At 42.4% G+C, this 23517-nt stretch overlaps 1 protein-coding gene across 4 annotated transcripts in view; it reads left to right on the top strand.

Annotated features, from left to right (window-relative positions):
* Nucleotides 1–6387: 6387 nt before the first annotated feature.
* The window catches only part of ANKRD33B (ankyrin repeat domain 33B), a 36033-nt gene continuing 18903 nt past the window's right edge, over nucleotides 6388–23517 (top strand). For all 4 annotated transcript variants that reach the window (XM_079983978.1, XM_079983977.1, XM_079983976.1 and 1 more), the window contains exon 1: nucleotides 6388–7214. In XM_079983978.1, the coding sequence (XP_079840104.1) occupies nucleotides 6705–7214 (510 nt within the window). In that variant the 5' untranslated portion in view covers nucleotides 6388–6704. The remainder of the gene's footprint in view (nucleotides 7215–23517) is intronic.

The following is a 23517-nucleotide window of genomic DNA, read 5'->3' as shown; positions in this document are numbered from 1 at the left end:
CAAGCTCTTACCTATAGTTGCTTGGGCACTCTAAGAAACCACAAAATCAGTGAAGTTTTGAAATAAGTGGTTAAAATCAATTCAGATTTGGAAGATTCACTTCGCCATCTTAATTCAAGATGAAAGCACAGAGGCTCTCTTAAAGCGGCAAAGCAACCTTTGAACCAGCTTCTCTCTTCCTTTAAAGGCGGAGGGAGCTTGGTGGAAATGGTGCTTAAAGGCAGTCTCTGTGCTGTGCTTCCATTGGAAGCATGGAGACTGACTTACAGTGGCAAAGCATCCTTTGAAGCAACTTCTTTCCTAGCCTCCACCCCAAGGGAATAGGCTATTTCAAACAGCACTTTGCTCTGCTTCTCCTTTAAGCAGGTAGGCAGTAGCATTGGCGCCATCCCTTTACCTGCTGAAAGGAAAAGACAAATGACTTTAATCTCTGCTCATCAGCTGAAAAGCGGAGATTAGATCCTGCTGCCTGGCAGCAAGATCCTATTCCCTGCTGGGAGCACTGCCAACTCGTGATTAAACTCTGTCCTCCTGCCCATCAGCTGACAGCAGTGACACCAGCTGGTGGGTGGGTAGGTGTGGGGCTTTTTTTGGGGGTGGAATAGCCTGGTGGACCAAAGTGGAACCCCTGGTTGGTCAAATTGGCCCGTGGGCCAAAGATTCCCCACCCCTGCAGTTAGAACTTATATGATCCCATTTTAAAATAGCCACATTAGTTACCTGTTTGTTTCTAGGACCTATTTGAGGTGCTCACATTAGTGTCTAAAAGTCCTGAATGACAGGTTCCAAACATGTGAAAGACTGTCTCCATCTTGACCAATACTCTTGGGTGTTAAGATATGCACAGGGGGTTCTATTGGCAGTTCTGAGACACCCTCAGAAGTGTGGGGCATGGCAGTCCAGAAGAGTGCTTTATCTGTGGAACTCCCTCTCCACAGAGGTGCTTCACTGTACGGCTTTCACTATATGCTGAAGACGCACTTCTTTACCCTGGACTTTGACATCCAAGGTATACTGCTTTGGGGGACCCCCCTCTTTTGCTGAATGAACAGCATCTGAAAGTGATCACTATGTAATAATCCACAAATAGTGCAAATCTCTCTGTTGCAGTTTGTGTAAGAAGTGTGTGATTGTTGTGAACAGCTGAGCTGTGCCACAGTACAATACCCAAGGCCCAGAGCTCAAACAACACTCCCACAACAATATTTAATATCAATGCTGTTGTAACCTTACTGAACCCAAGGGAACATACTGTTTTATATATACAATAAAAAAATTAGATTGTTACTCTGAAAGCACAGTTCACTTCTTTTAAGTAATGTTCAGTGCATGGTACAAAATATATGCTTTATAAATTATAAATAGCAAATATAAACAAAGGAAGAAAGAAGTAGGCATTTTGCAGGCACATTATACCTTTTAAGACTATTAGCAACAGCTAAAATAAACTGCTTGCTGTTCATGAAATTTCTGCTGGATCCTGCTTCTTGCCTGCCAATAATATTAATGTCAAAACATCCAAGCATTCTTATAAAATACAGTCTTTTAAATGTTTGATCATCAAGAATGTTTGCAGAGCTTGTTATTAAATGGGATCTTTGGTTATAGGAATATTATTTGTCTGTAAGAGATCATGTAGGCATGAGTAATATTGGGTTCATTTAACTATTACAGTATATTAGTGTCTTCCTTGATAGCATTTACGGAGTTCCAAGCACCCTCCCATTTAATTACCAGTCAAGGCCAGTTCTATTTAGGTGGAGAGAGAGAACCAGAAGAGCAGCTTTCAGACTAATAATAGCAGATCAGCATTTTGCCACAGTTATATTCACCGCTGCTTGCTCATTTCAGAAGCTCCAGAAACCATGGAACACTATTATGCTATACTTTCTATAGACACAGGAGATGGAAAGTCCTGGTTAAAGGAACCATGTAGTCTGACAAGCCATACTGAAGAGATGTTATTATCTTTGCTATTTTACAGAGGATGGAACGAATCCAGAACTAAGTGAATGGCAGAAGTAGTAACTCACATCTGTTCTGTGCACACCAACGTATTAGCTACCTTACAAGGGAAACACCTATTATAAAATTTCCATGGTCCTCCCTGACTGCTCACCCTAAAGCTTTCACTACTGGCATAAATAGATAGGTCTAGTTACAAATGTTGTTGACTTTCAAAAGTACTATTGTGTTTGTGTTTTTTAATTCGCTGGATGCACACCTCAATAGTACAGAAGGGAGTGAGGCCATCTGGGCAATGGGTTGTGTCAGAGATGAAGTGGAATTTCATAATGCCAGTGTATAATTTAGGAGGTGTAGTAATTAGTTGCACACGGAGTTCCCTGTACAGGCAATTGATACATCTAAAGTCTAAGAGGGCAGAACTGAGGCCAAGGATCCCCTACTGGTGGAGCCATTGCACAAAGCACATTGCTTTTTTGCATTCTTTCAAGTTTTATTGAAAATCAATACATATTGCGAATCCCATCCATTTTAATGAAATCTGTATGGGAGAAGTTCCTGGTGAATTGTGCCCATATCATTAAGGATAATGAAAAAAGCTATCTAAGCTTCGCTGAATGCAGGAGTAATTAGACTTCCAAATTTATTTAATGATGCTTGGCATCACACTGCAAGAAAAACATGTGCATCCTGGAACATGGAAATCCCTTCAGTGAAAGAACTGATGCTGCCTGAGGCTTTGTTGTTCCTTCATCATCTATACTTCAAACTTAGGAGTGCCAATAAAACACCATGAGAATGATAAAACATAACAAATATATTTCTTTAGAATGTAAACAGGCTTCCAAAATACTCACCTGCTAACTGCTTTTTTTGGCACACCCTGACTATAATGCTAAAACAAATTTCCATTGATGGCAGATCTTAATATAAACTAGTTAAACTCAACACTTAAACCTGAAGCATATGAATCACAAAAAAGGCAGCACCCCTGAGCACATGCAGAGAGATTTCCACCCCTGAGTAATCACAGCCACATGACACATCTGGGATTAGTGAAGGATTTTCAGGTTAAATGTTTTTAATTCTATGTCAAGATTCAGCTCAAGCACATCCCACACTACAAATTAAGCATATCTAAAAGGCTACTTAGATCCAGCGGTGGCACCAGGGAGAAAACTCTTTTCTTCTCCTGCCACAATCTGCCAACACCACTATCAAAGGCTCATATCTACATCAACCAATGTGTATGGTCCTAAAGAAAAATGGAAAGCACAACATGGGAAGTTGTCTTTTACCCGGTCTCACTCCACATCACAAAAAGTAGGATGTACAGTATGCTTTCAAAATAACCTTTGAGATTGCCCATATTGTTTCAAGACACACTGTTACAATGAAAACAGTAATTAAAGCAAACAGGGTATCTGGATACAATATTTCAATGTCAAGTGAGGAGAAGCTGGCAAGTGTTTACTGTATAAGGCAACACACATTTGCTGCTTTTCTTTTAGATTATTTCCCCTCTTCCTTGGCTTTTCCTTGCTGTATTTTTTGCTATACTGTATTTACCGTATTTTACCTTTTCTTCTTCACCACTTTATCCCTTGCTCCCTCTCCAATTAATTTCCCTTGATAGCTTTGTTAGAGCACAAATAAATGACAGATTCAAACTAGTTTAAAATTGGTTTACTGTTACAGCTTCTTCCAAAAAAACATGGGAACTGTGGTTGAGTGCAACACTGGGACTCCTTTGATACAGAACAATCCTTTGGTGTTTACTTAGTTTCCGTTGTGTTTAATGGGGTTAGGGATAGCCAAGATTATGCTTTTCCATGTTTTGGAACTACAACTCCCATCATCCCTGACCAATGACCATGTTGGCAGGGGCTGATGGGAGCTGTAATCCAACAGCAGTATAGAGCACACCACGTTGCTTACACCTTGTTTCCAGGCAAGGGAAGCGTGAGGATAATAAGTATAAACTGACCATGTCACAAAAGTACTGATCACACCAATAAATGATGGGTCATATTTGGCAGTAGCTCTGGCAAGTTGCTTGCAAGGAAGGAATTGTTACTTGCCCTGAACAAGTTGTGCAAATAATTATTTGCAAGGATGATCTAAACTTACTCTGGATATCCATTTATGTATATGTCTTCCTTACAGCTTTTTAATATGGTTATGAAAATACTAAAATTCTTGAATTTTACATACCTGCTCCCTTTCCCTTCAAGCAGCAGCAGCAGCAGGATTGAATCTATGTCAATTTGCAGAAAAAGTTGCAAGAAGGTCCACTGGCAACAGACAAGCATCCAATAGAGAGTTCTAAATATAGATCACCAAAGACAAGATGAATGGAACAGATCACAGGCATTTAAAACTATAATCCTATTAAATAGCTATGCTTGAAACTGCTACCTTGCAACCCTACAAAGGTCTTTACTCTGACGTATTTATTACACTGGTCCCTTTGAGAAAAGCCATCCTACTTCTGTGATTGTTGTTGTTCTTGGTATTACTTTTAAAAATGCCACAGAACCACTGCCTCCTTGGCGTAAACTCAATTGACTATTGTCTCTGTATTGACTAGCTCGTGCGACTATTTGAAGGGATTTACTACGAATAGGCGATTCCAAGAACGCAGGTTCCGTGTGATTACTTTTCAAACGCATCTTTCACTCTTAAAATATACCACTAAAACGTGTATAAAATGTACTTGTGTCTCTTCATACAATGGATTTGTACTTTTTCCCGCAGCGATGTTAACTCACAGCTCCGCCCCGCAAAAGTTATGGGTTCCCGAATAGTTGTATTCAGCAACTGTAACAACTCCATTTATGTTTTCATTTACTATTGCCCACCCCGATTTTTCACACCCGCCGCCCAGAAAGTATGGGGACACCTGACGACGAGCCTGAGGAAACTTGGAGGTGGGGTCGTGTAAAACATTAGCGAAGCCATACATGTCTGCAAAACTACTGAACTAAGAAAAGGAGAAGAAGCCCGGCAGGAGATAAAGTTGAAGGTACTCAGGGAATTCAAATTACTCACCTGTCAATAGCAATTTTCTTCGCTGGTGCATAAAACCTCAACATGGACAGCTGCATGTAAATCGCTTTGCAAATGTGTCCCTGATGTCAACATGCTAAGCTGGAGCCTCAATCTTCTGGTGATCGGATTAAGAGTCACTGCCAGGAGTTTTCTAAACGTGTCGGTCGCTCTGTCTCTTCCCGCAGTCTTTCCCGGACCATATTTGGAACAAGATCTATCGCCGGAAATATTGCTTATTGTTGTGGTTTTTCTCCAGCACCGCCCCCCTCCCTCGTTTTCGCGACAAGGGCTTACGAAAGAGTGGCTGGCCTTCTGAAAAGCAGCCGGCGGCGCGGAGAAATTTTGCTTTAGCTCATCCAACCGTTACAATAAAATTTCAGGAAATCGGATGGTCCCCGAGGGGAGGCTCTCAGTTCAGCTGCTCCCAGTTTTGCCGCGTGTGCGAACAAACTTTCTGGCGGGAAAAAAAGGACCCTCCTGGTTGCAAAAGTCACCCTTTTGGTAAAAGCGAGGAGCTTTGGAAACCTTTTCGGAGTATTGTGCTCGGTTGAAACAGGATAGCGTGAGAAGTGCTGCTTTTGGTTTTTTTTGCTGGAGATCAGCGAGCGCCTTGCCCAGAAAAGCAAGAGGCAAAGAAAGTTTGTTGCATTCTCGCTCGCCTCGGCGTTTTGCAGCCCTTCTTGGAAAGGAACGAGCCTGGGTTTTCCCGCTTTGCAACAGCGTCAGGAGCCACCGCTCGTGTTTCCCCAAAACTTTCCACCGCCGTGTCACCCACGCGCATCAATCAGGAAGCTGCGGCGGGAAAGGAGGTGGGGTGAGACGCTGCTCAGTCCCCCTTGGCAAGAAATGCCTTGTCATCCCAACGGCTAGGATAGCCTGGAGTCGCCAATAACTGGTTTTTCCTTTTTAACCTGACAAAAATGCGGGAAGAAAGCCCCAACTCTTTGCGCTTGGCTCAATAGAAAGTCGAGGTAGGGCAAAAAGGATGAGTGCAGTAGTCTTTTTTTTTTTGCATCTGAAGTCTCTTGAGATAACGGCATAGATTATGGGGCGGGGGAGCGTGATCCTCAGTGGATCCCTTCTTGATCTTGTCGCTCTGGTGCGAGTTAAGTAGATTTGGGACCGAGAGACCTACTTTCTCGTGTGCACCTGAAGAGGGGCTGTGTTGCATGTCAGGGCATCGCAGGCCCCTTTCTTTACAAAAAATAATACTAGCACTGGGTTTTGTGTTTTAGTAAAAAAAAAAAAGTGGGGTCCGGAGAGTGTCCTGTACAGAGGAGTGTGAGGATGTTGTCCTTGGGGCCAAGGTTTTTTCTCTAGAGAGCTCAGCATTTGTGGCTTGTTCTCGGTATGCTCTTGCTTTCACTGTGAAAAGAATAAAAATATTTGGATGCTAGAGAGCTCAGCTTTGCCCCACGGTGCGCGCACACACGCATCCCCTTTATTTTGGAAAAGGGAGGTGGCATTTCCCTCTCAAGACAGGAGTGCCTGTTGCAACTCTTTATGTCGCAGGTCCCCAGCCCCTCTTCTTCCCTCTCTGGTCATCCCGCCGGGCCTTGCACGTCTGAACGCGGATGCATGCGTGCAGGAGACCTGGCGGCGCCTCAGGGGCGACCTTTCGCTCCCGAAGGTAAAAGCTCCCTAGAGAAATAAAGTCCAAACACCTCCCTCCGTGAAGGGAGGCGACGATGGTGCTCCTGTCTGGAGACGGCAAAGCGGCCGGGGAGGGCCGGAGTCCCGCCGCGGCAAAGCACCTGCCCGTGCCGCCCTCGGAGCCTGCCGGGCCGGCAGCCGCGGCGCCTGAGGGGAGCGTCGTCGTCGGCTCCGGCCCAGCTGCCGGGGCGGAGAGGTCGCGAAGGGGCAGCGAAGGCGATGGCGGCGGCGGCGGCGCTGAGGGAGGAAGCGAGGAGGACGACGCTGGCGGCGACTACGAGGAGTACGAAGACTTCTCGGACCTCCCGGACACGCGCAGCATCGCTTCCGACGACTCCTTCTACCCGCCGCGGGCGGACGGCGACAGCGACGACGAGGGCGGCGGCGACGACTGGTCTCTGGGAGAGTCGGACTCGTCGGCGGGAAGCCCCGAGGCGCTCACCCTCTTCCGAGCTTGCTGCACCAACAACGCCGTGGCCTTGAGAGCCATCATCCGGCAGGGTCCCGAGGAGAAGGAGGCCAAGGAGACCGACCGCAACAAGAGGGTGAGCGGGGTGCAGGGGTTGGGGGAAGCGCCTCAAGCGGCGCGCGCCGGAGCGGGAGGAAAAAGGCGGGAAAGTAGGCCTTAAAGTGCTCCCTCAGCTCTCGCGTCAAACGCCTCAGTTCACCTCAGGCAGCCCATTTGTCCCTGTGTCCTCTGCTTCTTCTTCTATTAATTATTATTATTATTATTATTATTATTATTATTCCTCCTCCATTTCTGAGCTTAGGCCACACCACGCTGTCTGTTTGTCGGGGGGGAGGGGGAAGTAACCGTCGCCCTCGCCTCCTGCCCTTACTGGCATTCACTCCGGTGCAAATCAAGCCCTGCTTCTGGACAGGCCCAAACCGGGGTGGGGGGGGGTGGATATGGGCCACTTGGCCCAGGCCTCCGATTCCAAAAGGGGCCTCCGCCTGCATATTCACAATTATTTATATATTTATAAGACTTCAGTTATCCCCAGGGTAAAAAAAAAAAAAAAAAGGTGGGGGGCACATTACAGTGGTACCTCAGGTTACATACACTTCGGGTTACACACTCTGCTAGCCCAGAAATAGTGCTTCAGGTTAAGAACTTTGCTTCAGGGTGAGAACAGAAATCGTCCACCGGCGGCGCAGCAGCAGTGGGAGGCCCCATTAGCTAAAGTGGTGCTTCAGGTTAAGAACAGTTTCAGGTTAAGAACGGACCTCCAGAACGAATTAAGTACTTAACCCGAGGTACCACTGTATCTACCTGGCCTGGGCCTCTGCCTGGCTCTGCAAGGCCCTGCTTCTGGGCCCCTATCTTGTAGCCAACCCATGGTTCAAAATCAAACTGTAGTTTAGGCAGGCCTGCCTTTGGCCTTTTATAATGTGCCCCAGTCACAGAGGTGCAGATCACAAGTAAAAGCCGCAACTGGCAAGGCCTAGCCTTCCTTTGTCCTCTTAGCTGCCTGAGTCCCAAGTCCCAATGCTCTCTCCCAAGGACAGACCATTTCTTTCCTGTCCATAGTGTCCAGCCCCAGAATCTCCTTCTGGGCTCCGTTTCCACCCATCAGTCCACTTCTCATGTTCCCTCACACACATTTTGCTAATGCAGAACAGAGTTGTGGGGTCGTGACCATCCCCACGTTGCTGCTGGTGCACTGGGCAGATTGTAAGAAATGCCTCTTCAAATGCATAGACTAGAGAGCCTTTACTTGCTTTAAATGCATGGAGGAGAGTTTTCTGTTTTGCATTTCTTTTAGCTGCCTTGTCTCCTCTGTGGCTATTTCCTCTCCCTCAACATACGGTAGCTTACTCAAGTATGAGCAAGGTCAAGATTTTGCTGTAAACCGCTCTGAGGTTTTTCCCCTCCTTAAAAAGTACAAAGCAGTATAGAAAGGAAGTGAAGAATAACATTTGTTTTCACCATCCCGTTTCTCTTTTCTCCCAGTTTACTCGTTCTCTGCACCCGTTTTTCAACCTTTAGTCTCTCTGTCCCTTATATTCTCTGAACACTAGGACCTCTTCCCAATCCTTAGCTCCTCTATGAGGCTGTAATCCCAGACAAATGGACAGCTTTTCCTTACTTGCAAAGCTACTGTAGACTATTTATTTCTCTAAGTTCTATCTATGGCATTCCACCAGCTCAGCCAGTCTCCTTCAGAAGTTTTACTACCACACGGGCAATACAGTATAGATGGGGTAAGTAGAAAGCACCACGAGGTGATCTTTTTTAAAATCTTAAACAGTTTCACGGATTCTGTATACATTGCTTTACTTTTTACATGTTATGATTATCGTGAAAAGGCTTTTGCGGACAGCTTCCACTGAGGCTGTAATAATGTCTAGTATTAGTCCCTGATTTGTACATCCTCACCCCAAAGACCATCAATAAAGGGTGTCACACCTACATCATACTTTGCCAAATTTATCCAAATACTTTGCACTTTTTTCTTGTAACTTTATTTACCGTATTTTTCGCCCCATAGGGTGCACCGGCCCATAAGGCGCACCTAGTTTTTTGGGGGGGGAAATACTGTAAAGAAAAAAAAAATTTTCCCCCCCCAAGACGCGAGGCTGGGGCGGGGGAAGCCCGAGCTTCCCCCGACCCCAGCCCCCAGACCAGGCTCCTCTCCGCAAGCCGTGGGAGCCCTCCCGCGGCTTGCGCAGAGCTACCCAAAGCCCCGGCGCGACTGCTCAGTGCGCCGGGGCTTCGGGGTGCAGGCAGCTCTGCGCAAGCCGTGGGAGCCCGGCGGGAACTCTCGCAGGCTCCCATGGCTTGTGGATAGCTTCCTGAAGCCTGGAGAGCGAGAGGGGTCGGTGCGCACCGACCCCTCTCGCTCTCCAGGCTTCAGCGAAAGCTTGCATTTGCCCTATAGGACGCACACACATTTCCCCTTCATTTTTGGAGGGGAAAAAGTGCGTCCTATAGGGCGAAAAATACAATACCCACTTCCTTGCCTTTGATGCTTGAAATTCTGAATGGACAGCTCCTAGTGCTGGGGCTTGAAATGCAGTGGGATATCATCCCACTTTTAGACAGACGTATCATCATCTCAGTTCTTTTCAGGTGGAAAATAGTTGGGCCTAATCTCCCATTTCCTTTTTACCCTACTATGACACGTCCCATTTCCTTCAAAACTATCTCACTTTTCCCTCCCGCTTTGAAAGAACTTTCAAAAACATCCCATATCCTATTTTCTTTTGCTTTGAAAATATCCCTCTTTCTTCAGAAATGTTGTTCTTCTCTTTCTTTTCCCCACTTTGGACACTGCATGTGTTTCTATGCAGATACTATCTTCCACTGCTGGTGATGCTGTTCGGATGATGAAGTAGCAAGTAAAACAGAAGTAAAAGGGATAATTTCCAGTAATCTCCACATGTTAAACATAATATGTAGATTGGCCCTTACAATGTAGGAGATGCTTTAATAATTGAAACAACTGATATTTATCACATAAATGGATTCCCTGATTTGATAAAGTTTGGCCTGAATACACCTGCTGTTTTACACTAATGGCTAGCTAAGAAGTTCAGTTTGATTTGCTAGTGGTGATCATGCTTCTAAGATAACGTATGAAGTGAACACCTTGATTCTCTAGCCTTTTGTGGTCAATCTTATGTGCCATCAGTAACGAAATGTTTCTCAAATATTTTCCACATAAAATTGATAAGGTACCATTATCCTCTAATCTGTAGTTGCTTTAGTACACAAAAAAATTAATAGGCAAACTGGGCCACAGTAGATTAAGATACTATGCTTCACACCTAGTTGAACAGGTAAAGGTGTATGTATGTGTGCACGTGCAACAGATTTCACACCTTTTAGACTAGTTTGTAATCCTCCGCCCCGGATGATGAGTATACTATAGAGGGATGTGTTCATGGGTATATAATACATGTTATAGTATCCCTGTCTATTCTTTTCCTATACACTCATCAAGGATTATGTTGACAAAGGGAGGGAATGCAACTACAAAAGTCCCCAGCCACCAACAGTCCTTACAATCATTTATTAAAAGACTTTCCACACCACCATTACTGCCAAGGAAATTTTTGTTCTCCTGTATTGATATCTGTACATGTCCTCAGATACTCACTCCATCTCCACCCGCAGCCTATGCATTAAATAACTTCAGGTGTTGTGCTCTATTCATGCAGAAGTCCTATCAGAGACTCCTGACAGCACTTTCTAAGTGTTCCTATAATATGTATTCTTGTAGTAGCAGCCAGTGGAGCTGCACTGCTCTTCCACCTTCCCAATCCCACATATCTATGCCTCATATTAAGAGGGGGAGAGGCAAGGCAGTGGTTTGATGGGTTCTGGGGCCAAGAGCAGATCTAATCCAATATTCCTGCACTGCACTCGTGCCAAGCTCCTGCTACCTTGCTCCTCTCTCTCTTGGTAAGTGATAGCAACACACATCATTGGAAAAATAGGACTGCAGGCTTTGTTACAGTTACACATTTTAATATATGAACTATTGCAGGACTTCTCAAACTTTTTGTCCCCAGAGCCCAACTGAGACAGCTAAAAATTACTGAGGCCCACCAGTCACAAAAGGATGGTGCAGGGACAGTCAGTCCCAAGATGAGGCAGAGTTTGACATACTCAGCTTGCATTTAAGGACATAATTTTCTACTGATATCTAATTCGTCTTTAGAAATTGCTAAATTCTTTGCTACGGCATTTTCCTAGTGGCAAGGAGTACCATAGCTCAGACTTCCACAACTTAAATGCAGACATTTGCTGTGGAGATATTGTGACTCAGCCTTCCCGTTCCTGTCAGAATTTACTAGAAGCTCTAAGGAGAAAAAAAAATTCTTTTATATTTTTCCCTTCCCACACTCATATGTCCCTCAACCATTTTTACCCATCTCCTATAATATATTCTCCCATTCTCCTTTCACACCCAGGTTGTACTTTATTCCATTCTCCCCACAACCAGCCAGTTTCTTTCAGCCTTCCTCCCTGGTACTTTAAATTCACATCTTCCTTCTATAACAGCTTTCCTTTCTTACCCTCCTTTTCCATTCTCTGTTTGATAAAGATGATTATATTAACCTTTTATCTCATTTTTTCACCTCCTCTGGCCCTTTCCTCTCAGAAGAAGGAGACCTTCTTTTCCCCTGAACAACTCTGTTTCTTGGCCACCTTTACTCAGTGGTCAAGGAGTCACTAGTGCTGGCACTGGTCCAGCCAAAAGACTGGCAATACTAGGGAGCGGGGAAGGCAGGCAAGGAGGCCATGGGCAGGCTGTGATAAAGAGGCCCACCTCAAAGTCACCCAAGGCCCTTTTGAGAGACACAGAACTATGACATATGTATATCATGAACATGAACATTATTGTTTTGTTTCAAATGCTGTAAACTACTGTGTTTTGGAAAAGGCAGTATAAAAATCTTGAAAATATACAGGTACCGAAATATTATGGGTACAGTCCAGCCAGAGATTTCTGTGCCATTGATTTCATTGTGAGAATCAACTGTGCGCTTAACTGTCTTATCATTGAAACTAGTTGCACCCAAAATTGCTTACACTAGAATGGGATGTGACATATATGTGCATTCATGCATTTTGTGGGTACAGATGCAAGTTCATGCATAGAGGTAAGCATATACTTACGTGTATATTCTATTGCTAATCTAAAATAACAATGTCAGAAGGCTAGTAAGATGACTGGGTAAATTTAATAATTCATAAATAAATTAAATTTAAAAACTCTAATATTGCATCAACATTTTTAATACAAGAGAAAATTAGTGCTGAAATATAGTTTTGCTTTTATACTCAGTACTTGTTTATAGTTTCCCCCCGATACTGGGGTCATTCATTTGAGCCTTTAATTTTTCCCATAGTAAATGGGAATAATTCACTTTTTGAATGGTGATGCTGTATGTTCTGTATTAAAACACACAGAGTTGTTGCTAGGCTTTTTTTAAAAAAACATGAATGCTGAATTGTGAAGTTGCTTCAGCAGCCGGGTGCTAAACATAAGCCTATGAAGCAATACACTAGAGAGGGGCACAGAAATATCAGAATCTCATAGGTATACATTATTTTGCTCACTAACCAAGCAAACAAGAACCTATTGCAACCCATTATAAGCACACATTAAACAACAAGCTTGTCGTAGAAATGAGAGTTCATTCCAGCTATTGAACAAAACTATTGATGAAACAGGGTAGGATTTTCAAAAGGAATTAAATCTTTTGGAGAGCTTCAAAAATAAAGACCCTGGAATAAACAGAGAAAAGCTCTGTTGCATGCAACACTGATCTCTTTTTTTTGTATGTTCCATCTGTACTGTTTAAGGTACTCCACATTGAATTATATAATCAAGACTATGTCTCATCTGCAATTCTATACTTGGGGAAATTGTCCTCGACTACTAAAACATGATCTAAAATAAATAATAATAATAATAATAATAATAATAATAATAATAATAATAATAATTTATTATTTATACCCTGCCCATCTGGCTGGGCTTCCCTTTCTTATCCTTCTTTTCCCCAGCCACTCTGGGCGGCTTCCAAAAGAATATTAAAATACATTTAATTGCTGGTAAATTGATTATAGCACTCATACTAAAAAAACCCCATACATTCTGAATAAATAGAGACTGTTTTCTTAAGGATTTAGTTAAATTGACCAACATGCCCCTTTTGGGATTTATTTTTTTAAAATTCATGTGGGCAAAGTCCAATAATATTGAAGAAGTATTCAGTATCATAGTAGACCAAGGATTGAAGTGCCTCATAAAAATACACCCTAGAGGGCAAATTCACATAGTGATGTACATTACTTAGTATAACTACTGTTATACTTACCCTACTTCTCTGAGCAGTGAGAGAGGTTTCTTTGAATATGGCAGTTACCTAGGCTTGTTTTCCTTTGTATAGTAGTCATTTGAGCCTTTTGGCCTATAATGATATTTGAATTTATTTGCAAAAATGTAAGTTGAACACAGCTGGAGACAAATAGCTGAAACATTACAGCACCAAAATCTGTTGCCCTATATCAGAACTCCAGAGAGTCAGCCAATACCCCCCAAATGTTTATTTAGCTGACAAAACCCCAAGGCAGCACTCCCTCCCTTTCTCTGTCACTCTACAATTCAAAAATAGCAAATTAAGTAGGTAGGGAAAATATACCTTTCTATCCCACTTAGAAATTTTGGGGAAGCAACCACCTAGCAATCTCCATAGCAAAATATGTACCTGAAAACATGTCACCAAAGACTGGGAATTTTCAGCATCTTCAAAGCCTTCTCTTATCTAGACCTCAGATTTTACAACCCCATCATCTAGTATGCCCAATAGTAGTGATTAAACTCCCCTTGGCTTCATTTCTCTCATTGGGTTCAGCAAAGCAAACTATTACTCCCAAAATGGAAATTAGCTTGTTCTTCCCTGAGCCCAATTCTGAAATTCAGATCCCATCATGTTTCTGTGATGCAATCAGTGAGAGCCTCACTTTATTAAACCCTAGGTATCCTGAGAGATCCTGCCCTGCCACACCTTAACTTCCCACTAGCCCAGTTATGGTGAAGAAGCCATTCTGTGGAGCCTCCCTCCTTTCCTTGGACCTTGAACTCTGCAGAAAGTGTGTATCAGGTAATTTCCAGGGAACTCCATTGTCCATGTTACAGAAACACCCTTTAAATCTATGTTTACTGGGATACTGACTGCTTTTGCAGTTACATAGGCACCAGATAAGATGATAGGTCCACAGTGATACCTCCTTACTGTTGCTGAGAAGAGAAGTAATGCTGGAACAGAGTTCAGGGGGCTCACAGGGGATTGGGGGATTAATGGGGTATTAAAGTCCCTACCAAGCTCTGTTGGTCCAAATTTTGGAATTGGGCTTGTGAAAAAAACAAGCTATTCTCCAGTTTGGGGGATAATACCTCAATTTGCCAGGCCAAGTTCTGAACTGCATGAATACTTATATGCAAAGGTTTAGATGATTAAACAAACAACTTTGCTTAGAAAAAGAATGCATTTACACAAGGATATTCATCTCCCAATAAATGCAAATTTAAATGAATGAAATCTGAAATAGCTCTCAGAGATCAAATACCACAGAGAGAATTTTCCCATTACCCCAAGGACCTTTCAAATGGTGGCAGGACATATTTAAATTTAAGAGAAAATACGTGAATGTAGGGTTATTTGATACTTACCAATAGGGTGGAGGGAAGTCCAGGACTAACTAAAGTCCAAAGGTTTTTTTTTTTTCTTTTCTTTCTTTTTTGTATATCTATATGTATGCTTGTAAGTTGGGTGATATGATGATCTGTATAGCGTATATTTGTATAGACATGTGTACTTTCAAAACTTGAATAAAAAGTACTTAAAAAAAAAATCAAATGGTGGCAGGACACACTGTACAGTGGTAATCATCAAGTGTTGATAATTCATTGATAAAACATCAATATGTGTTTTCCCCCTCTAGTCTAAAATTTTACATAATCAATATTTTATACCATCCCAGGAGTAGAGATATGTCATAAAGTACCCAAATGTGGACAGGAACTAGACTAGTTTTTCCCAATTGTGTTGTCTCCCAAGCAAGAAGTGATAATTATATTCTATAGTTGGATTATCTAGGCTCATAATAGTTTATTCTGAGGTTCTCTCCACTTCACCTAGAGCTTTTTATCTGCATTACCCTTGGGAAATTTTGCTGTCTTGTTTCACATGTCACACTTTTTTTGACTGGCATTAACTTGCTCCAGCAGAACACATTGTTTAAAAAATAGCTAGCTCTTGTTCTCACTGTCATAGCTGACCTATTTTTGTAGAATATAATGGAAACAACTGTGTACAGTAACAATATTCAATATGTGACACACTGTTAATGTAGACTTTGCATTTAAATTGGCATTCTCTTTTAAAGACCAAACAGTTAAGAGATTTTTGCAACGTTCACTCCACGTCATAATAAAGAATAATTAAGAACCATATGAAGATTAGAGCTGCACATTTTATGTTGTCACATCTGGGTGCAAATTAGTAATTATATCAATTGTTAAAACCACAATGTGGAAAGATTCATTTTTTCAAGTTATTTTGTTTTTTTCTCATGGGAAACAATTCAAAACTACTCTGTGAAAATCAGACTTATTCAGTTTTCTTTGCAAATTCCCACCATTTCTAAGTTCTTTGAAGTTCAGATGCATTTTGTGGGGAAGAGCCAAAATGTATTCAATCATATTATGTGCTGCAGATGAACCTTCATTGTGGCATGCTAGATTTTTTGTTTATGTACCATACAATGCCTCCTATTTAATTATACCCATGACTGAAGTCTCTGAGGTCTCCATGTGAATGAAAAGCTGAAAGCCGTGTATGATGATAGGTATCTTTAGGGATGCAGGATTTATGTGAGTAAAGTTGTATTTAAATAAGTAGGAGTTCTGACTGCATTTGTACTGCAGAATTCGACTTCTAAAATTTTGTCTTGCTGCAGGATTGCAATAAACACCTTGTAAAGCAATTAGATTGCACATCATTTTTTTAAGTAGTTGGTGGAGGACACTGAAATTAGTGTTTAAAAGAGTAAAATAAAAGTGTGTTTAAAAGAAATGTATGAAAATAAATCCTGACAGAATCCTCAGAGATATAAAATGCATAGAGGTAAAGGTAAAGGTACCCCTGCCTGTACGGGCCAGTCTTGACAGACTCTGGGGTTGTGCGCCCATCTCACTTAAGAGGCCAGGGGCCAGCGCTGTCCGGAGACACTTCCGGGTCACGTGGCCAGCGTGACATTGCTGCTCTGGCGAGCCAGAGCCGCACACGGAAACGCCGTTTACCTTCCCGCTGGTAAGCGGTCCCTATTTATCTACTTGCACCCGGAGGTGCTTTCGAACTGCTAGGTTGGCAGGCGCTGGGACCGAGCAGCGGGAGCGCACCCCGCCGCAGGGATTCGAACCGCCGACCTTTCTATCGGCAAGTCCTAGGCGCTGAGGCTTTAACCCACAGCGCCACCTGCGTCCCACATAAAATGCATAGTTTAGTACTTAATAGCCTGGTCCTCTACATCTTCTATCAGTGCTATCAGTGCTTTTTTGCCACTGGAAATGAAGCAGCATCCTATGCTTAGTTCAAAGTCGTATCATTGTACTTAAGAGAAAAATACAAGAATTTGTAAACATTTCCACTTTGGGTAATTGTGTCAGTCATGCTGTTATAGCAAGAGTAGTCAGTATTAGGTCCCCATGATATTACTTGGATAAATAAAACAAGCACACGGTATTAGGTCCACTATGTACATAGGTTCTAATATGTCTTTCTGTGCAAAATTCTAGCATTTTCCTTCTTAGTGTAGGAGTAGCCAAAGTATGGCAGTTTCCAGGCAAAAAATGTCATGTCAGAACAGTCTTTGCTTTGCTGCTTCCCCCGCTAAATGCTGGAATCAAGAAAACATGAGATGAATAATTGGCAGAATCACTGTCTGTGGGAATTGAAGGCTTGGCAGTACAGTAATGAGAAACTGCAGCAGCACATTCACTACCTAGGGATTGCTAAGGGAGGGAGAACTGTGATGGAGGACTGGGACGGCTATGAGCAGAGGAAAGGAGCTATGGGTAGTGGCTATGCAAAGGGAGATCCAGTGGCAGAAGCTGTGGGGGTGTGGAAATGGTTGAGGTAGATGCTGTAGCAACAGAGCCTGTGGTTTTCACCTTAATAATACTTTAGCCTTAGGAGAACCTTTGCCTGTTACTGTTGAGTTAGTCATAACATTCAGAATTAACATATCCATATATGTGAGCATTGGGATCACCTGCTAAAATTATTATTTAAGTCTTGGGCAATATATTTTGCACCATAAGGAACAGTCCTGTTTTATGTTTAAAACATCATTCCCAAAGTCCAGTGGACTGCTTTTCCTTACAGTAGCTCCCAACAGTTCAGTAAACATATTTTTGTGTACATCTGACACAGATGTATCTCAGATGTATCATTGAAAAGATACTGATATGGGAGTTAAAAATCATGCGATTAAAAAACCATTAATTACTTATTTTTACTATTCTCACTGCCCATGTACACAGTGGACAAATACCCAAGAGGAAGAAAATTGTGTTTTATTTTTTTTTAGAAAACCAATACGAACAGATTCATCTATCCCTGTGTACAAGAGTCCAAAGGAACTCTTCCACCAGAACCTCATTTATTTAGACACTGCCAGTGTACCCTTCTTGTTACTCTTATGAGAGTGAACAGTTATCCTGGATGGAGTTGCATATCATTTCAGGCTCTTACAGGGATATCTCTTGTAGGCTTACTGAATTTTTTTTCTGCAAGAAGGTTAAACTGGATTCCTTTCAGCTCTCTAAGCGACTATTCCAGAATTGGCCATCCAAGAAGCAAAGTAACCTCCTTTGCGTGGGAAAAATAGGTGGTGCAATGGGTCCCACAAGCCCAAAGAGACTCACAGGGCCTTTTTCTTTTCCTCTGGTCATAAGTTTTACTGCTCTGGGTTTCTCTCAATGAGTTGTAATATTTAGTTGAGTTGTTTAGTAGATGTCTGGTAGGTGCTGCTGTTCTCACACAGACATTCTCCACCTGCAGCTCTCTACACTCAGAGTTTTCCAAACTGTGTGTCATGACACGTTAGTGTGTAGGTCGCAGTGTGTAAGTGTGTTGCGTGAATGCTCCCCACGGTCCTCCTGGGGCTGGAAAGGAGTTAGTTTAACCTCTGGTTTGCTAGTAAAGTTGGATTACTGTGTCATGAAATGATGCATGTCTAAAAAGTGTGCCACCAACATGAAAAGTTTGGAAAGCTCTGCTCTATGGTCTACTGTTTTAAGCTTGCATAGAGTCAAATGACCTGTTCAAAAATATGATACAGTGTTGCCCTCGGGAAGGGTGATTATGCTACTTAGAAAGAGTGTTTTAGGTGCAAATGTTGCCCACCTCCCTCAGTAAAGCTAATAGGGAAGGCTAAGCTAGAACCATCTCCCTAAGAAACTAGCTTTCAGCTGATAATATTTTAATGTGGGAGAGCATTCAAATACAGATTCCCACCCCTATCTGCAAAATGAAGTAGTAAATCCGAGTAGGGCTATACTACACATTTCTAAACTTATCATCCAGCTCTTCATCTAATATAGTGTTTCCCAAACTTGGGTCTCCTGCTGATTTTCGATTACAACTCCCACCATCCCTAGATAGCAAGACCAGTGGTTAGGGATGATGGGAATTGTAGTCCGAAAACAGCTGGAGACCCAAGTTTGGGAAACACTGATGTAAAAGATTCAAAGTTCATGTAACATTAGAATAGCCACATTCCTTAAACTGAATGGAGAGCTCACAGACATAGAGAACCTTTTGCACATTTATGCATGTTGTTCCATTACTGAGCCACAATTCTGGCCTTGCCTATTCAGTGATTGGCACTATTTTAAATAAACATTTCAGTAAATTTTGCTTAAACCATATCTTAAAGTAGGAGCTCTGTCCATTAGTAATATCATTCACAGGAGAATAATCAGAACAATGTAAGATAATATAGTGATTTGGAAATTCGTACTTCTTTAAGAAATACATACAGCAGATTACCAAGATCTGAAACTAAGCATGCAGTTTTATAGCAAAATTGTGATGTTGCATGTGTGTTTTATGATTTGAAAAAGCAGTGTTAAGAGATGCAAAAACATTTCAATATTTACATTTTTTCTGTAACCCTTAACAGTTTTATATTGTATTTTGGAGTGTTTTATTTTGACTGCTATTGAGATGACAATACTACCATTATGCAAAAAAGGATAGGATAAGTATGGTGTTTTCAAAAAGAATGTTTCTATAAATATAACTAAATATAGAGATTTGTGAATAAATTATAATTTGTTTCTGTACCACTGGCAAATAAATAGACCACAGGCAATAATTCAGGGCCAGTGATGAACTTAAATTGAAAAAAGGGGACAAAAATTCTCAGTTTAAACTGTACAAAATTAATTGCAGCAATTCTTATACACAACACTGGGTTTAATAAATACTTCTGTACACTAGCTTCTCCAGTGTTATCAGCTTTGACAATGCCCACCAACTGCTGTAGGCTGGGGGAGCTCTTGGATCTATTCCCCATCAAAAAAGTGGCAACCATCTGCTGGGTGAGGTGCATACTTGTATATATCTTTTAAGCTTTGTTTACTAAATATAAATCAAATAAACATGCAAAATCATATCTCCATTGATTTTAGGGCAGTGGATTGTAACCCCTGTGTAAGTGAGGAGATGCTTGTATATGTGTTCTTAGAAGAAAGCCCCACCCTAAGTAAATTAAAAAATGTTACACATTAATACCTGATTTTGAATACTGGAATTCAATTTTATTTATAAATTAACATAAATCAATGTCTTCTGATGAACTGTAATCTTGCTGGCATGATCAGTTTTGCTTTTTAGCTACAAAGTGGATGAAATAAAGTCTTAATTTAGGCAGCCCATACTAGAAAAAATATTATTACTTTTCGTGTTCATATTAGAAACACTGATGACTTTCATAAAAGCATTAAAGTGTTTTCTGGATAATACATGAAACAAAGTGAGTGCATTCAAATTAACTCTGAAAACTGATTTTAAAAGGATTCAAGAGGACTGTCATGCATACTTTGCCTTCTCCATTAAAGTAGTTCTTGAAGAGATGGGTTAGTTTAGAGTCTTTGTAAGGGACCATCTTATTGGTCCCTTAAGTTTGATTCTCCTGCAGAGCTTCAATACAGGTCCTCAGCATCATTAGGGACTGATTAATATTCCGTGCTTCCCGTAGTCTGTTCCCTTCCACTTTGGTTCTGCTTATTTTCCCACTCCCTGCTAAGTTAACTAAATATAACTGGCTCAAGGTTATCAGCTCTCTGTCCTGTAGAACATTATCTCCACTGGCATCAAGTGGTGCCTGCAGTCCAGTTTGATCAGGAACACACTATGGGAACAGCTGGATTCATGATTGAGTTCAGTGTTTGCAATGTGCCTCTTCTTTTGGCCTCTCCAGAAGACTTCAAAAGCTTCCTCTGTGGATGTGACTCCCACCTCCGTGCATCCTGCAATGTACATGTTGTGCTTCTGATCCTTGTGGAAATTTTTGGACTGGGGAAGTTTTGGTTTGATGGGGTTGAAGGGGCCTTCATCCAAAAGGTCATAGATGTAGTTGTTATAGATCTCAATGTTGGAAACAAACACACTGTAAACATTATCTTCATCAACTTCTACTTTGCAGTTGTCTTGGACATTGATCATATCAGTTATTTCAGGGTCAATTTGCCACCTGTTGCTAGATGGAGTTTTTGGAGTCTGAAAAGCTTCTAGTTTCTGACGTTCAAGTAAAGCATCAACATCACACTGCACCTCAAGCCCATTCTTATCATCCAGCTTGTACACATATTGTTTGGCCTGCAGAGATCCTATGCTGTTGAAGATCATGTCTAAGCAGCAAGGAAGCAGGCCACTGCCACCAGGAGAACCAGTCATGGTGCGAGTTTTCCCACTCCCAGTGACACCATATGTAAAAGGGAGACCATTTCCCCCATGAATCAGATCATCCACTAGAGGTTTAGCAACGTCAAACACATGTATCTGAGACCCACTAACATTAACCCCGATGCTTTTTAACATCTTTATGCACCCCCTTGCCCAGATTATCCGGAGCTTTGGGCTGGGCTGTCACCAATATGCTGATGACACTCAGCTCTATCTGCTGATGGATGGCCACACCGACTTGACCCCGAACACACTGACCAGATGCTTGGAAGCTGTGGCTGGATGGTTTCGTGGGAGCCGATTGAAACTAAATCCTTCGAAGACAGAGGTCCTATGGCTAGGTTGGGATGGCATGAGGATGAGGGACCAACTCCCTTCTCTTGCGGGGGCCCAATTAGTGCCATTGACTTCCGTTAAGAGTTTGGGTGTAATCCTTGACGCCTCCCTTTCCATGGAGGCGCAGGTTACAGCAACAGCCAAGGCGACATTTTTCCACCTTCGCCGGATCAAGCAGTTGGTCCCTTACCTTTCCCGCCCTGACTTGGCCACAGTGATTCATGCGACGGTCATCTCCAGGCTTGACTACTGTAATTCGCTCTACTCGGGGCTGCCCTTGAAGCTGTCCCAGAAACTCCAGCGGGTGCAGAATGCTGCAGCGAGGCTCCTCACGGGGTCTCTGCCATGGGAGCATATTCACCCAGTGCTTTTCAAGCTGCACTGGCTCCTGGTGGAGTACAGGGTCAGATTTAAGGTGCTGGTTTTGACCTTTAAAGCCCTTCACGGCCTAGGACCCTCGTACCTACGGGACCGCCTCTCCTGGTATGCCCCACGGAGAGCCTCAAGGTCCATAAATAACAACACCCTAGTGGTCCCGGGCCCTAAGGAAGTTAGATTGGCTTCGACCAGAGCCAGGGCCTTTTCAACTCTGGCTCCGGCCTGGTGGAATGCTCTGCCTCATAAGGGCCCTGCAGGATCTGATTTCTTTCCGCAGGGCCTGTAAGACAGAGTTGTTCCGCCTGGCCTTTGGCTTGGAGCCAATTTGATTCCCTCCCTCCCTCTCTTTTTTTTTTTCTTTTCCTTCTCCTCCTGCGATGAGGCTACATTTTAATATTTTAATGTTCCATTATTTTAATGTTGTATTTTATTTTTGTTTTTAAGTTTGTAATCATTCATCTTGTTTTTATTATTGCTTGTAAGCTGCTCTGAGCCCGGCCTTGGCTGGGGAGGGCGGGGTATAAATAAAAAATTATTATTATTATTATCATTAAAAACACCTTTGAATGAATATTGAACCTCCTTATACGTACTCCCCATTGTGGAGAATTCGGTATCCATCTGGTGGGTGAACCTTGACTGTTGTGGTATTGATCACTTTTATGCAGCATTCTTGGTCTGGCACACTGACTGGGCGCACCAACAGGGTCCTTCAGACTTTTCCTGCATCCATTTTTCTGCCGAGGCTTCTTTGAGGTTTCAGTTTTCATGCCCGCCTTCATCCCGCCGAGGCTGCCCTACTCATCCTTCCTTTTCTTCCTCTCGCTGTCCTCTTGGTGAAGGTTCGGTTTGAACGTTCCCTCCCTACTCTGGCTTTCCTGGGATCATATAAATCTTTCAGATCATGTGTGTGATTCAAGACGAGTTGTTTTTAAAGTAGTTGATGCACAACAATATAGCAGCCTGAGTCAAGATGCTTATACTGTCAAAGTGAAAGAAGTGCAGGAAAGGATATTCCCACCTTGAGTTGTGAACTGGCTTTAGCATGAAGATCCTGGCCTGTATTGAGCCCAGGTTCCTCATTACATCTTAACTGGGGAGTCAACAAACCAGGAAAATGAAACAAGATCATATTCAGATTTATGAAACTTCAAACAATCATCCAAACCAGGCTGCTGTTTTTTTTTGTTTTTAAATTCTACCCTCATGTGTGCTGGTAACACCTCCCGTCCCTCAATCAGTGGGTCTGCAAAGGTGTAACTAAAGCTTGATTTTGGACTGTGTGTTGTCTGCAAAAATCTCATACTTAATCCTCTGTAATCTAAATCTTTGCTAAAAATAGATTTTGGAGGAATAGAGTAGTGGTTGCTTCTACATGCAGATGACAGGAAATGGCATTATCTGCTAAGATGACTGATATGGTGATTAGGTTTGGCATTAGCATAAGTTTAAAGGATTCCTTCCAAAATTTGTATGAGAATATACAGTTTGGCAGAAACTCTTGGGCTACAAAAATAAATCGCGTTTCATTGGGAAAGTGACATCACATACAACAAAATTTATGTGCAAGGACATGTTCACTTTTGCTTCTCACAGGTATGTTAAAAATGCCTATCTTAACAGAAAGCGTCTGCTAAA

Source organism: Podarcis cretensis (assembly GCF_951804945.1).
Source record: "Podarcis cretensis genome assembly, chromosome: 7".
Taxonomy (NCBI): Eukaryota; Metazoa; Chordata; class Lepidosauria; order Squamata; family Lacertidae; genus Podarcis; species Podarcis cretensis.
The sequence above is the reverse complement of the archived record's forward strand: the minus strand, read 5'-3'. Positions and strand labels throughout refer to the sequence as shown.